This window comes from Erinaceus europaeus, chromosome 2 (genome assembly GCF_950295315.1).
Source record: "Erinaceus europaeus chromosome 2, mEriEur2.1, whole genome shotgun sequence".
Lineage (NCBI taxonomy): Eukaryota > Metazoa > Chordata > Mammalia > Eulipotyphla > Erinaceidae > Erinaceus > Erinaceus europaeus.
The window spans coordinates 108729658-108745356 of NC_080163.1; the positions used below are offsets into that span (position 1 = coordinate 108729658).

At 44.6% G+C, this 15699-nt stretch overlaps 1 protein-coding gene across 3 annotated transcripts in view; it reads right to left on the reverse strand.

The window, feature by feature from the left end:
• SCARA5 (scavenger receptor class A member 5) overlaps positions 1–15699 on the reverse strand; it is a 134990-nt gene that overhangs the window by 30047 nt on the left and 89244 nt on the right. For all 3 annotated transcript variants that reach the window (XM_060184889.1, XM_007517253.2, XM_060184888.1), the window contains exons 5-7: positions 12313–12393; positions 10262–10360; positions 6335–6391 (exon numbers count right to left, since the gene is read on the reverse strand). In XM_060184889.1, the coding sequence (XP_060040872.1) occupies positions 6335–6391; positions 10262–10360; positions 12313–12393 (237 nt within the window). The remainder of the gene's footprint in view (positions 1–6334; positions 6392–10261; positions 10361–12312; positions 12394–15699) is intronic.

Sequence of the window (15699 nt, forward strand, 5' to 3'; positions counted from 1 at the left end):
AGAAATAATACAAACTTCTGGACTACAAGACACATTATTTGAAAGTGATTTCCTAACATCACTGGTGTAGCCAGTTGTAGGCTTATGAATAGAAGGAAGGGAATTCATTGATTCCAAAGGACTCTTTTTGAATACTTCATTCTAAAGCAGATAAAGAAACAGTTTAGCCACTAGGGGAAAAAAAACTTGGGAATTCATGTCTCTGATAATTTTTTTTTGGTAAGGATTTACTTATTAATGAGAGAAAGAACTAAAGAACCACTCTGGCATATGTAATGCCAGGGACAGAAATTCTGGACCTCATGTTTTTAAGTCTGTCTCTCTAGCCACTTGACTACCTTCTGGGCTGCTCTGATAATTTATTTTGAGCTTATACCACATGCTGGGATACCAACCACTCCCACCCCATGCATATGGCACTAAGTATTGAAAACATGCATATAAGGTGCTAAGCATTGTTCATGTTTTCTGAGGTGGCAATGATAACCATCAAAAAGCAATTGACTTAGAATTTATTCCTGCATGGTTCTGCATACTTTTCTATGTAAAAACAAACTAAGGAACTTAAAAAAAATTGAATTTACATCCTCCCTTAAATTCAGGCTGTGAGACTTAAAATTAAATCTTTCTTTACCCACTCCTTTGTTGCAAAAAAAAAAAAAGTATTTATTTTTCCTTCAAATAGACCATTTAGGAGAGTAAAACAAATGTCTTTCTGTTTTGAGATGTGCATATGTAATCTTTTTTTCCCCCCTGGCCAAATTCCCCAAAGCCAAACATCCAACAAAATGATGGATAGTTTCCTTTTCTAGAAGAAATAATAATAATAACAACTAATCCTAGTACTTCTCACCAAGCAGAAATTAGGAAATCTGAATTCTAGGGTCTGTCTGACTGTGACCTTAGAAAGGGAATATGTTCTCTGCAGTTTCTGTTTTTGGACTCATTCAGTGAGTTGGTGGCTGTGTTTGAAAGCTGGGGCAGAGTTGATCTGAAATCCCATCTGACACTAAAATCCATGGACTCCAGTCTGAAATATAGGTAAACAACTGCAAGCACTTGTTCTGAAAAGTACTGTGATACTGACTCAACACAAGAGTCCCAGATATCTTCTGTGTCACATCCTTTTCAGAGGAAAGCCCCTCCTTTTGGTTGGGATCTGAAGTGTCTACCTCACCAACCCCCTTGAACATCCTTACCTGCTGGAACTTTGCCGCAAGAGGTGCTCATGTGGGAGGTGCTGATAAGGGGGTGGTGACCCTCCACTCTAACTGGGATACCTGTGCCAGCATATTAAGGTTCCTTTTCCACATCCTTGGCTTAGAGTTCTGGTGCTAAGAACCCCCCTTTTCTTGAGCCCTGCCCAGAGAATGAGTAAGAACCCCTCCCCCAAACCCCCACCCACACCAGGAGGGCACTTGGTGGTGATCAGAATTTCCATGATTTTCTGAAAGATGATCCTGACTCCCTCCCCAAAGCCTGGGTCTCAGGGATTGAATTAAGGCCTTTGGGACTGGAGATTCTGAGAAATGTACCCAAGAGTTAGAACATAGTAAGGTGGGTGTGGTCAGAGGCAGCCGGGGAGCAGAAGGTGAAGGCCATGGGAAGATGCCCCACAACGGGACAGGCATATTGCTTCCTTGGTTCCCCTCAGTCTCAGACCCTTAAGTTCTCAAATCCTAGGGATTCACTAGGAGTTATTAGAGCCCAAGCTTATAATCTTCAAGACGAGGGTGGAATTCTCATTCCAGAGAAGCTAGAGGACTATCTTTGTGGATTTATTCTTGCCCAAATGACTCAAGAGACCAGTTCTCTCCCCTGTCCTCCAAAAGCAGGGAAGTGAATGGGTGCATCATCCCATAATTCCTAGCTGTCCCCCATGTTTCCTTGCCTGCTGTGTAATGCCTACAGCCGAAGGAACTGTCTCTTTCTTGGGTCTATATACTCCCAGAGGGATAAAGAATAGAAAAGCTATCTGGGGATGGGATATGGAGTTCTGGTGGTGGGAATTGTATGGAGTTGTACCCCTCTTATCCTATGTTTTTTGTCAGTGTTGTCTTTTTATAAATAAAAATAATTAAAATAAGAAGTACTAGTCAACCCATATCTGTGACCTTGGGACAAGTACAGAAGTTTTCAGTGGTAGATAATGGGGACATGGAACTCTGGTGGTGGGAACAATGTGGAATTATAACCCTTTCACCTCATAATTTTGTAAATCAATATTAAAAATCACTAATAAAGTTTTTTTTAAAAAGGAGCTGTCTCTGCTGAATCAGTCCACCTTCCAGATGCCTCCCCCATGGTGACATTTTGGGGTTCCATGGAGGTAGGCAGGAAGGAGAAACTTTAGATTTTGTGCAGCTTCTACTTACTGTCTCAGTTCTGGGGAGGGTATAGCCTCCTCAAGGCAGAAGAGAATACCTTTGGTCCCTGGAGGAGTATTTTAGAGCTGGCATTAGCCCCTGTGGTCCATTAACAGGCACCCAGGGCAAATAGATTAGATGTCTCCCCCTTCACCCCAACATGCCCCACCCATGCCTAGGGCAGCTCCTGGCCACCTGAGCTGGGGAATCCCACATCCCTGTACTGACTGGCCTCAGAAAGCAACACAAGGGTAAGTTCAGCTAGCCCAAGTCAAACCATGACAAAAGCATCCTTGGGATTTATGGTGACCTATCTGCCACATCTCCCCAGCCCAGCCAGCACATACCTCCTCCCTCCTGCCAAGTTAGCTGAAGAACAGTTTCCAAAGAATTCCTGACAAGTAGTCCTCTAGTATGTAGGCAGTGTTTATTTATTTATTATTATTATTTATAAAAAGGAGACATTAACAAAACCATAGGATAAGAGGGGCACAACTCCACACAATTTCCACCACCAGCTCTCTGTATCCCATCCTCTCCCTTGATAGATTTCCTATTCTTTATCCTTCTGGGGGTATGGACCCAAGGTCATATGTAGGCAGTGTTTCTAATCTCTCTCTCTCTCTCTTTGGTCATCTATCCATGGTTCCTCCCTTCTGGCAACCCCAAGGGGAGTGACTTATTTGAGAGAGCTGAATGTCAAGATCCTTCTTGGCCAACTTGGCAGCCTCCCATCTGTTGGCTGGCCATCAACAAATAGAGAGGGAGAAGGCAAGCTGCAGGCACCCAATACAGTCCTTAACCCAGCAGGCAAATGTGAGTCGGCTCCATCCCAGATGTCCTAGATCACTTCCAGACCCTCTCCCTGGCCTTCACAAACAGATCGTTACTATTGGGGAGCCTCCCAACTAAGCCCTTGGCTACCCTTGAAAGGGACTCTAGATAATGGTAGAAAAATTGGGAAGTACATCAGTTGCTTTGTGGATCACATCCTTTAAAATAAGAGGGGAGGGTGTGGGAGCCTAAACAAGCCTTAGCACATTTTGTCATTAGGTATTGATTGCTTTGAGTGACAGTGTTGTCATATTCTCCCTGTTCTGTTCTTTTTATTTGAGAATTATTTAAAGTTTATTTATTAATGAGAGAGAACCAGGACATAACTCTGGCACATGTGGAATACCAAGGATTGAACTTAGGACATCATGTTTGCAAATCCTGTGGTCTTCCTCTGTGCCACCTCCCAGGCTGTTTTACATTTAATTGCTGCCCAGGAAAAAGGACAGGCAGAGGAGTTAGTAGGCAAAGTCATGTTTCAGGGAGCCATAGGAAATGGTCTATTCAGGAGAGAGCTTTCCTTTTGAGCTGCATGGCCAGGATGGAAAATTCATTGCAAAGACCCACTGAACCCAAAGATCAAACTCAGGAAAACCCTCTATCTAGGTCTAGCATGTAACTCTGTTGTGACATCTGTTTGTGAGTGTCCACAGCAGAAACTGCAGTGTAAAAGTTCTTCCCTAGCCCAAACTTCTTAGGAAGCCAGGAGTTGGGAGTGTTGTATATACAGGAAAGGGTAACTCATGCTCCTTCACTTGACAGTAGTGGTTTGGAGCCCAGCAGACACTACATGCTGGTATAAGATTGAAACTTGGCTGGGAGACTTCCACCACTGAACTTGGCTAGGAGACTCATTCTTTGGCAACTTCTCCAAAGATATACACTCAGTCTGTGATTGGGGAGGTAATAACCTAGAAAAGAATGTCATAGGCAATTCCCACAGGGTTAAGGTAGAATTTCAGTGTAGGTTTAATTGGCAAAACAGAAAAGTGACAGGTTCTGGAGAGGTTGTGGAGAAAAAAAGAACTGTGCTACAGTGCTAGTGGGGATGCAGACTGGTGCAGCACCTTTGGAAGACTGTATGGAGAGTTCTTAATAAAAATGGAGTTACCTTATGATCCAGCAATGTCACTTTTAGGCATTTATCCAAATGGCATGTAAACAGTAATTCAGAGGGTCATATGCACCACTATGGTCATAGCTGCATTGTTCACATTAGTCAAAGAGTGAAAGCAGCCTGAATGTCCAACAACAGATGACTTCTTAAGGAAGTTATGGGATATATATTTCATGGAATACTGCTCTGCAATCAGAATAGATGATATTGTGTTCTTTGGGACAAAATAGATGGGAATAGAGGTGGTTATGCTTAGCAAAACAAGAGATGGAAGACAACTACCAGATGGTTTCACTAATATGGAATCTAGAGAACTGATACACATGAACATGAAGGAAAAAAAACCCAGAAGCAAGCAGACTGTTACTAAGATTTTGTGAGAACTATGGTGGTTATCTTTGGGAGGGCAGGGATACTGGACTTTGGAGTTGTGGTGATATGGAACTATACCTTGTAATCTTACAATCTTGTATCCCATTATTAATCACAAATAAAAAATTACAAAAAATGCGGTAATTAGACAAGCTGACTTCCTTTGTGTATGTTTTGGGTGGGACCCTTGTTAGGAAGACATCCATCTCCAAATTTGGTCCAACAAGCAATGAGATTTCCAGCATCATGGTTCAATTAGTGACAAAGAAAGAAAGAAAGGGATTCCATTTTGTCCCTGCTCCTTCTCCCACTTTTGACAAGTTTATCAACTGAATCTTTGCAAGCATCTTCAGTGATTTCAGCGAGAACATGCAAATGTTACAAATTCCATAGAATTGTAACAATGAATATTCACTGAATCCTAACCACAGGTCCGGGAACTGTCAAAAGCACTTTGCATAGTTTAAATCAGTTAATTATCACAAAAAACCAGTGCTGTAAGACTTTCCTTATCTCCATTTTATAGATAAGAAAAGGTAGGCACAGAGATCACAGAGGTGGCCATCTGTCTCCAAACTCTCCCACCTACTACTGGCTCTAACCATATAAAAATGGGTTCTGTCAGGAGTTGAAAAATAAGAACAGAAGACAAAACACAAAACAGAACTTGGACTGGATTTTGTGTATTGCACCAAAGTAAAGAACTTTGGGGTGGGGGGAGTGTTCAGGTCCTGGAATGTAATGGCGGAGGAAGACCTATGTGGGGAGGGGGTTAGAGTGTTATGTGGAAAAGTGAGAAATGTTATACTTGTACCAACTAGTGTATTTCATTGTTGACTGTAAGCCATTAATCTCACAATAGAGGAAAAATATTATTTAGTTATTGGATAGAGAAAGAGAAATTGAGAGGAAAGGGGGAGTTAGGGAGAGAGAAAGAGAGACTCCTGCAGCACTGCTTCACTACTCATGAAGCTTTCCCCTTGCAGGTGTGGACTGGGGACTTGAACCCCAGTACTGTAACATGTTGCTCAACCAAGTACATCACCACTTGACCCCTTTATTTTATTTTAATGAGAGAGACAGAAAGAACAAGCAGAGACACAGAGAACAAGAGAACAGAGCATTGTTTAGCTCTGGATTATGGTGGTGCTAGGGTTTGGACCTGGAACCTCAGAGACTCAGGTATGAAAGTCTTCTGTATAAACATCATGCTGTCTCCCAGTTTCCCTTTTATCTTTTTCCATATGGCATTTTTCTCTCCTTTTTCTTTTGGAGCTGTTAGTAACTTGCCTGTTTCATTTGCATGTGAATAGTAAAGGCAAAATAAGTATAGTAGATTAAAGATAGTTGCAAATATTTTGCTATTTGTATATGCTCAAGAAATAAACTCAGGGACACACACACGAAAAAAAAAATGTGGTCTGGGCCCTTGGCAACTCTGCCATGCTTCTGGATTCTCCCCTGTTACTTTGAAGATGCTGCCCAAGTAGAGTCCCAGTAGGTTAAGGGGAAGAGGAAACCTCTTTGACACTGCAGGCCCTGCCATGCCCTTAGCTTCAAGACTCCCCAAACTTTTGTGGGGGCTGGGTGCACAATTATACCTGTACCAACACAGAGCCCTATAAGACAAATAGAATATTCTTACTGGTATCTCCAACTCGTTCTCCTCTCTCTCCTTTTTCACCTTTTAGGCCTCGGTCCCCTGAAACAGAGCAGAAAGACTGGCATTAGCTATAGAAATAAATCCTCGGGGGTCGGGTGTTAGCACAGTGGGTTAAACGCATGTGGTGCAAAGCACAAGGACTGGTGTAAGGATCCTGGTTCGAGCCCTTGGCTCCCCACCTGTAGGGGATTTGCTTCACAGGTGGTGAAGCAGGTCTGCAGGTGTCTATCTTTCTCTCCTCTGTCTCCCCCCCGCATTTCTCTCTGTCCTATCCAACAACAATGACATCAATAGGAGCGATAATAATAACTACAACAATGATAAAACAACCAGGGCAACAAAAGGGAAAAAATGGTCTCCAGGAGTGGTGGATTTGTGGTGCAGGCACCGAGCCCCAGCAATAACCCTGGAGGCAAAAAAAGAAAAAAAAGGAAAAAGAAATATATCTTCACTGGGAATAAAATAGGACATGCTGGACTTATGAGCCTCAGGTCAGCTGCACTGGAAACCCATTTTAGAAGGGAAAACAACATACTCTATGCTACACCTGAGGAAGATGGGTCGATATTGGAGCAGCTTGGAATGTTTCTACTCATGACCACAGAATGTGAGCTCAGATCTACAGGGATGCAGAGGTCACATAGGCTCCTAAGCAGAATGTGGGCCCCAGATCAGATCAAATCAATGGGGTTTATAGTCAACAATATTTATACCACTTTCCCATATTAGGGAGCTACTCTCTTCCCTGATTCAGCTTTCTGGTCCTTTTCCAAGCCATGACATCATCTCCCCAGACAATAATGTGGATCCATCTGCATATCAGATTTCAGGCTCAGGGGAAAAATAGAAAAAGAAAAAAAAAACTAGTATAGCCAAAGGCCCTTTGGAATTTAACTAAAATATGCCTACTAGCTATCTACAAAATGGAGGACCCCCCAACTCTTCATCTGCACTATTCCAGCCCTTAGGTCCATGACTGGTCAACAATTTGTTTGGCTTTGTATGTCAACTCTCTTTTCAGCCACCAGATTCCAGATGCTAGCATGACGCTGACCAGACTTCCCTGGACAGACAACCCCACCAATGTGTCCTGGAGCTCCGCTTCCTCAGAGCCCTTCCCCACTAGGGAAAGAGAGAGACAGGCTGGGAGTATGGAACGACCTGTCAATGCCCATGTTCAGTGGGGAAGCAATTACAGAAGCCAGACCTTCCACCTTCTGCATCCCACAATGACCTTGGGTCCATACTCCCAGAGGGATAAAGAATAGGAAATCTATCAGGGGAGGGGATGGGATACAGAGTCCTGGTGGTGGGAATTGCACACCTCTTATCCTACAGTTTTGTCAATGTTTCCTTTTTATAAATAAAAAATTACAGGAGGGAGGAGGGACTCAGCATCTACCACAACACACCAAAGAAGTATGTGGTATTCAGTAGAAAGACAAAATGGGGAGTCGGGTGGTAGAGCAGCAGGTTAAGCACAGGTGGCACAAAGCACAAGGACCAGAGTAAGGATCCTGGTTCGAGCCCCTGGTTCCCCACCTGCAGGGACGTTGCTTCACAGACAGTGAAATAGGTCTGCAGGTGTCTATATTTCTCTCCCCCTCTTTGTATTCCCCTCCTCTCTCCATTTCTCTCTGTCCTAACAATGATGACATCAACAACAACAACAACAACAATGAAAAAACAAGGGCAACAAAAGGGAAAATAAATAAATATTTAAAAAATTAGAAAGACAAAATGAAGGTGGCCCTGTTTAAGAGTCAAGGTAGGTAAGAAGTCTACATCCAACTTTCCTCTAATAAGCAGTCTTTAGTTATAAGGAAGATAAATGGGTTATTTATGTATCACATGGATCTCCCAGGGGTGGGGAGAGTTTCCAGGCAATTTTGGAATTTCCTTTTCAGGATGTTGTTGGAAGAATAAAGCTCTTTCCTGGGTCAGCATCCCACTCTGAAAAGAAGTAGAAGGTCATGACGTCACTCATGAGGGGTGTTAAGTAACAGGGGAATTCTAATTCCAGGGACCTCCATTAAGGTAGATGTAAATCAAAACCCCACAGCATATTGGTGAAAGAAGTAAGCCAGCAAGTTGCAGAGGAGAATACCTTATATGGTCCATGTTTTGAAAAAACAAACAAGCCAAACTGTGCCCAGAGAGCTGGCACAACAGGCAGAGTACAGGGCTTGCTTATGTGAAGTCCGTAGAGTTCAATCCCCAGCACCACATAGTAATGCTCTGTTTCTTTCTCTTTAACGAATTTTAGAAGGCAACTATGTTTGTAAATATGAGTGCACTTAGAAAAAGGTCCAGAATGATAAGCTTCAAAGCATTTAGGGGAATTATTCATTCTAAAGTGTAAAGGCTAAAGGATCTGTGGGAGAGTTTGCTTTTTATTTCCCAATTCTTTAGTGCGTTTGTAGGTTTCTTAAATGTTTTTGACAAGAGTGTTGCTTTTGTAATCTGTTGTAAAATTGTGTTTTAAAAGAATGTGGATCATAAAAGGAAGAAAAACATCCCCTATTTCATCACCAGCTACAAACTAGAATACACATTCCTGGTGACCCTGATTGAGAGGCCATCTTAGACACAGGGTGGGAATGATTAGCAATCCTTTCCTTCTCTGTTTTCATTTAACAAGTGAAAAGGCAAAGCCTGGGTGGGGTGAGAGTTGGGTTTTCTCATTTTCTCCTCCAATGATGCCAGAAGGTCTTGAACCTGAAAGATAGGGACTGATCATGATGTGGTCTTAAAAAAGGAGAAAGTGACTGTCAGCAGGAAGGAAGCAATCACAAGAAAGTTGGTTGGCAAAGAAAATCTGAAGTTTTACACAAGTAGAACCTGAAATAGAATTGACATATAGCACCAAAGTAAAAGACTCTGGGGTGGGTGGGTGGGTGGGGAGAATACAGGTCCATGAAAAATGATGAATGAAATAGTGGGGGTTGTATTGCTAAATGGGAATCTGGGGAATGTTATGCATGTAAAAAAAAAAAAAGAAGTAGAAACGCAAAGCAGAAATTGACTGAGTTTGGAGTATGGCACCAAAGTAAGAAAGCAGAAGTATACTAGAGTTTGCAGTGAGTACCTCCCTAATACTTCCTCTCCACTTTTCCAAGCTTTGGGTCCATGATTGCTCAACAATTTGTTTGGCTTTGTATGTTAACTCTCTTTTCAGTCACCAGGTTCCAGGTGTCATCAGGATGCCGGCCAGACTTCCCTGGATTGAAGACACCACCAATGTGTCCTGGAGCTCAGCTTCCCCAGAGACCCATCCTACTAGGGAAAGAGAGAGGCAGACTGGGAGTATGGACCGACCAGTCAACGCCCATGTTCAGCGAGGAAGCAATTACAGAAGCCAGACCTTCTACCTTCTGCAACCCTCAATGACCCTGGGTCCATGCTCCCAGAGGGATAGAGAATGGGAAAGCTACTGGGGAGGGGGTGGGATATGGAGATTGGGCGGTGGGAATTGTGTGGAGTTGTACCCCTCCTACCCTATGGTTTTGTTAATTAATCCTTTCTTAAAAAAAAAAAAATAAAAAAATAAAAGACTCTGGGGTGGGTGGGTGGGGAGAATACAGGTCCATGAAGGATGATAAATGACATAGTGGGGGTTGTATTGTTAAATGGGAAACTGGGGAGTGTTATGCATGTACAAACTATTGTATTTACTGTTGGATGTAAAACATTAATTCCCCAATAAAGAAATAAATTTAAAAAAGAAAAAAGAAAATCTGAAGTTTTAGGCAAGGTTGGGAAGGCAGCTCAGCAAGTAGAACACAGGACCAAAGTTTTAAATATTTGGGAAACCAAAGGAATATTCCAGACTGCTAGGGATCTGTTAGCAGAGGGTATGCCTCTGTGAATGAGGATACGCAAAATAACCACTCAGAATCTGGTTCTTACCTTTGAACCCTCTCAAGCCCATTGGTCCAATGGCCCCCAGCTTTCCATCATCACCCTTGGGGCCAGGCAGTCCTGGGGTTCCTCTCTCTCCTGGAAGACCTGAGGAGACAAAAGACTAAAGGTAGAACTCCAATCTCAGAACCAAAAGGGCTGAGAAGTCCTTAAAGACCACCAACGTTATCCTAGAGGTCATTATCTGGCTCAGCAATCAACCTCCACCATACTTCCAAATTCTTCTCTGTTAATTTGAAGATGCTGCGAAAGCAGTGTCCCAAAGGTCAGTACATGGGCCAAGGAGTTAGTTCAGTGGCAGAGCATAGTACTTGAGGTTTCAGGTTTGATCCCTAGCATCACATATGTCAGCCAGCATTGACTGATGCTCTGGTGTCTCACTCAAAAATGAGTAAGTAAATAAATAATTAAAAAAAAGAAAAGAAAGCAAACAAGATCATCATAAACCGTTCCCAGTACACCTTTATTACAGTTCAGTTGGATCTCTTCCCTTGTCCACCCTTTTAAATATCTAGTTCATTATGAGTGGTGGTGGTGTTTCCAGATGTTCCTTTACTTCTAGCTATGCCAGGAGATAGAGGTTTGATAATGGTGGAGGGCGGGGGTTGACTTTCTATGTGCCAAGCACTCTTTTGGAGGTTGCTTGTAGTAGTTCATTTTAAATCTCACCATAAGTGGAGAGTAAATAGTAGTTCACATGTCACAAAAGAGGAAGCTATGTCCCAGAGAGATTAAGTAACCTGTCCATGATCACACAGCAGAGTGATGGGAGGTAGAATCCTGGTCTTTTTGAATGAAAAGCTAAATAGCTTTATCTCACACTGGAGGGAAAGGGCTCACTGGTTGTTAGAAGGAAGAGGAAATAGTTTCCTATGCTATCTCAGAGAAACCATGAAGGTCCCAGCATTATAAACACAGGGTCATGTAGTAAAAGAGATAATCTGCAGAAAAGGAAGGAAATATTAAAAAAAAATTGACTTAATATTTTGAGAGAGAGAGAGAGAGAGGCAAAGAGAGAGAACAACACTGAAGCTTCCTTTAATGCAGTGAGGGCCAAGCTTAAACCTGGGCTGTGCACATGGCAAAGCAGCACATTATTCAAGTGACCTATTTTGATGGCCCAAGGAGATCTTGACTGGATGAATAGATGGTCACTGGATCAGGCCCCAAGGCTCACTGCCACATGGCCCCTCAGCCACGCCCACCTTTCACTAAGGAAACCCAGAATCAACACACACTGTTAGCCAGCCAGAAATCCAGCACCCAGAGAGAGGTCTGACCTAAGCCCACAGCTATCTCTGCAAAGCACCCTTAATCAGCTGACGAATTGTTCTTTCCTAATTTGAATGCTAGTTGGTTTTCTTTGGCTTGTCCCAGGACATGGAGAAAACTGTCTCTTAAAAGAAAAAGTCCTTCTCCAGTGCTGATGTCATACAGGCAAGGGTGGGTGGCCCCAGCGAGTGGCAGAATCTCAGAGTAGGGTGGAGTAATTTTTTTCCCTTTTCTAATGTGATCTATTTGTTCCTGATGCTCCACCATCCTTTGGTTACTAAAATTCTAAGTCTAATGCAGGATCTGCCCTGTAATTTAGTGAGGAAGAAAAAGGAATGAGGAGGGCAAAGGTTTACTTGGACAGATTCAGCAGGAGGGGATTGTCAGGTGCCAGGGTGGGGGTAGTGGGTCAGGAAATAAAAAGTGGTAGCACACACTGGAAGGGTTGGTCTGAATCTCAAAATACCCTTCATTCCTTCTGAAGCTCATGGTCACATGGTCTCTGACTGGGATTAGGGTGGTGGGAAATGGCCACAGGGAGCTGAGAGCCTCTCATGCATCCTTTTGCTTCTAACCCTGGTGCCTGCTATGGGCAAACATTTGCTCCCTCCTACTGTCACACATACAACTTGTGGATAGGACATTTGGCTGACTTTGTTGGGCATTTAGGAAAATGTTATATTTAATGCTGATGAGAAACTATAGGTGAAGGATTTAATGGGACCCCCTTCATTTCCTGTTGGGCCCTACTGGGGCTTCCCTGTTACCTTGAAGTCCAGGTAATCCAGGGATTCCGGGTTCTCCTTCCTTCCCTTCTTCACCTTGATCACCTTTGGGGCCTGGTGGTCCTAGAAGAGTTACAAACAGCATCAGGGTTTGTTGCTGAGGACTTATTCTGATGCAGTCTCCGCCCCCAGGTTTTTCTATGCCCCGCTAAATCCTAGAGTGCCCCCTTTCAACCAATCCTGGCCCTACACGTCACCCCTGGTTGTCGCCCAATAAAAAGCCCCCTCACCCCTCCCTTCTCTCTCTCTGGGCTCTCGGCTCTCCCTCTCTGAGGTCTCGCTCCCTGCTCTCCCCCGTGGTCGGCCATTGCTGGCTGGCTCCACGTGGTCTGAACCAAACCTCCCCCCCCATCCTATAATAAAGATCTGTGTACCCCTTTGCTCTGGATGTCCGCTCTCTTCTCCGCGGTGCAGCCCGACACCAGACCACCTCAACAACATCTGGCACCCATCGTGTTCCGTACCCACACCACGCCCGGCCTGAGGTCTCCAAAACCGCCCAGACACAGGTAAGTGGAATCCGCCCACTTCTGTGGCCCTGCGTTTCCCTCCACCATGGGATTTTTTCCGTTTTATGAGGAGGTGTCCCAGACATTCTATCCTTCTCTCCTGGGACAGGCTTTCGATCTCAGAGACGCTTTAATTTTTGCTACACCATGGGTTCTCATGGCTATATTTACTATTTTCAGGATATGTACAAGGCCTCCTGCCAAAAGGTTAAGTGACCTTGAGGCTGAGATACAGGAGCTAAAGGATATTTGCTTAGGACTTAAACACCCTAAGCAATCTGCAGTCAGCCCCCAAACCACTGCCTCCGGGGACACGTGTTCGGTTTCTCCTGCGGCAGCTTCCGCTTCCACGACCCCTCCCCCCACTGCCCCTGAAGACACGTGTTTTGCCGCTCCTTTGACCCCTCCCCCAGCTGTCCCCACAGACACGTGTTCGGCTCCTTCTGCAGACAAGTGTTCGGTCCCTTCTGTGGCAGACACGTGTTCAGTTCCTTCTGCTTCTCTGGCCCCGCCCCCCGCTTCCCGTGAGGCTTCCGGTTCTCTAGCCCCTCCCCCTGCCGTTCCGGTTTCAGCTCTGCCCCTGGCCCCTGCTGCTGCGGTTTCAGCTCCGCCTGAGGCTTCCTCGTCCCTGACCCCGCCCCCTGCTGATACGTCACCATTAAGGGACCTAGTGGCTGAGATACGAGAGCTAAAGGATATTTTTTCAGCATTTAAGGATTTTAAACCATGTGCAGTCCACCCCGGGAGCTCCGTCCCCATAGATATGCGTTTAGTCTCCCCTGCAGCCACTACAGCAGTTTCTACTGAACTTTCCACTTCTGTAGCTCCCTCTCCCACGCCATCGGACCAAATCCACACATTCCCGGTAAACTTGGCCCCTTCTAAACAAAACCCTCAGCCGTGGCAGCCATATTCCTCAAAAGAACTTGGAACGCTCAGGCAAGCAGTCAGGGAGGATGGTATGCACTCTCCATGGACCAAGTCCGTTTTGAGAAGCTTTTACCATCATTTAAATATACCACAAGACTGGAAAGAACTGGCTCGTGCTGCACTCCCAGACCCACTCTATCTTCAGTGGCAGGCATGTTTCCGCGATGAGTGCTCTAGGCAATTGCAGGAAAATAGTAACAAACAGGTAGAATGGAATTTTGATGCTTTGTTTGGAGCAGGAGCTTATGAATCTGGAGCTCAGCAGGCAGAAGCCAGGTTTCCAACTGGTTATTTTGAACAGGTACGCATCTGTGCAACACAAGCATGGGAAAGGGTGACCCCACCCGATGTAGATTCGTCAGCTCCCATTAACTCTTTTCACCAAGGCTCTGATGAGTCATTGGCGAGCTTCATCTCAAGGGTGAAGAGAAGCTTAGAGAGAAAGGTTTATAATCCTGACGTCCGCACACTACTCCTGCGCTCTATTGTCTGGGAAGGCATGACACCACAATTCCGTCAGGTATGCCTTAATCTTAAACACCTACACCCAGATAATTGGATTCTAGCGACACAGGAACTTACATCAGGCAATTATGGGACACCCGCTACGACGCAGGTCTATGCAGTTGCCCCACGTAAGCAAAACGGGGCCTGCTTTCAGTGCGGTCGCCAAGGACATTGGCGTAACCAATGTCCTGATAAGTTGCGACCACGCCTCCAGTCAGGGAAACCACGCCTCCAGCCAGAGCAACCCCGCTTTCAGTCAGGGAGCCAGAGACCACGTACTGTTTGTCCAAAATGTCGTAAGGGGTTTCATTGGAAGAGAGATTGTTGGTCCCAATTTCATAAAGATGGTTCGCCCCTGAATAGTACAAATTCGGGGCCTGAGATTTTGTGGACTACTCCTGTTTTAGAACAAGGTCACCCTTCTATGACAGTAAAGATAGGCAACATTCCTTTTAAATTTTTGATTGACACGGGGGCAGCAAAGACGATTTTAAGGCAAGAAGAGGTTCCCCAAGATTGGGAACTCATCCCTGGACCCAGTTTACATGGAATAGGAGGGATGACGAGAGCATTTTACACACGAGACTCGCTTATGTGGGAAGACCCAGAAGGTTCTACTGGACACTTCCGCCCTTTGGTAGCTAATATTAGCACCAACTTACTGGGCAGGGATCTTCTGGAATGTCTTAATGTTAGGATATCCACAGACGCCTCTGCAGAGCGTAAAACTCATTCCCGCGATACCAGGTCTATTCAGCACCCCCAATACTAAATGCCACTGTTCGTAGCCAAACACCCCGCTTAAGCTGGCTTTCTAATGAGCCTGTCTGGGTGGAACAGTGGCCTTTACCTAGGGATAAGCTAAAAATTTTAAAAGAGCTCGTCCGAGAGCAGTTGTCCTTGGGACACATTCGTCATTCTCGAAGCCCATGGAATACTCCTGTCTTTGTGATTAAAAAGCGCTCGGGAAAATGGCGCCTCCTTCAAGATCTCTGTGCAGTAAATAAAACCATGCAGGTCTGGGGCTCCCCCCAAAGGGGTTTGCCTCTTGCTTCTGCAATTCCCACGGGAATTCCAATCATAGCTATTGATATACAAGATTGTTTTTTCTCTATCCCCTTGCATCCGCGAGATTGTAAACGTTTTGCCTTCTCTGTTCCGTCTATTAATAATGCCAGCCCCGCTGATAGATTTGAATGGGTGGTGCTGCCCCAGGGTATGGCCAATAGTCCTACGATTTGTCAGGAGGCTGTTAAATCTGCCCTTGTCCCATATATTCATAAGGGCCTTAATATTTTTCATTATACAGATGATATTTTAATATGGGGAAAATCAGATACAGATCTCTATGCCTTACGTGATTTTCTCATTCCTGCATTAAAGAAAAGTGGCCTTAATGTAGCCCCTGAGAAGATACAGCTAA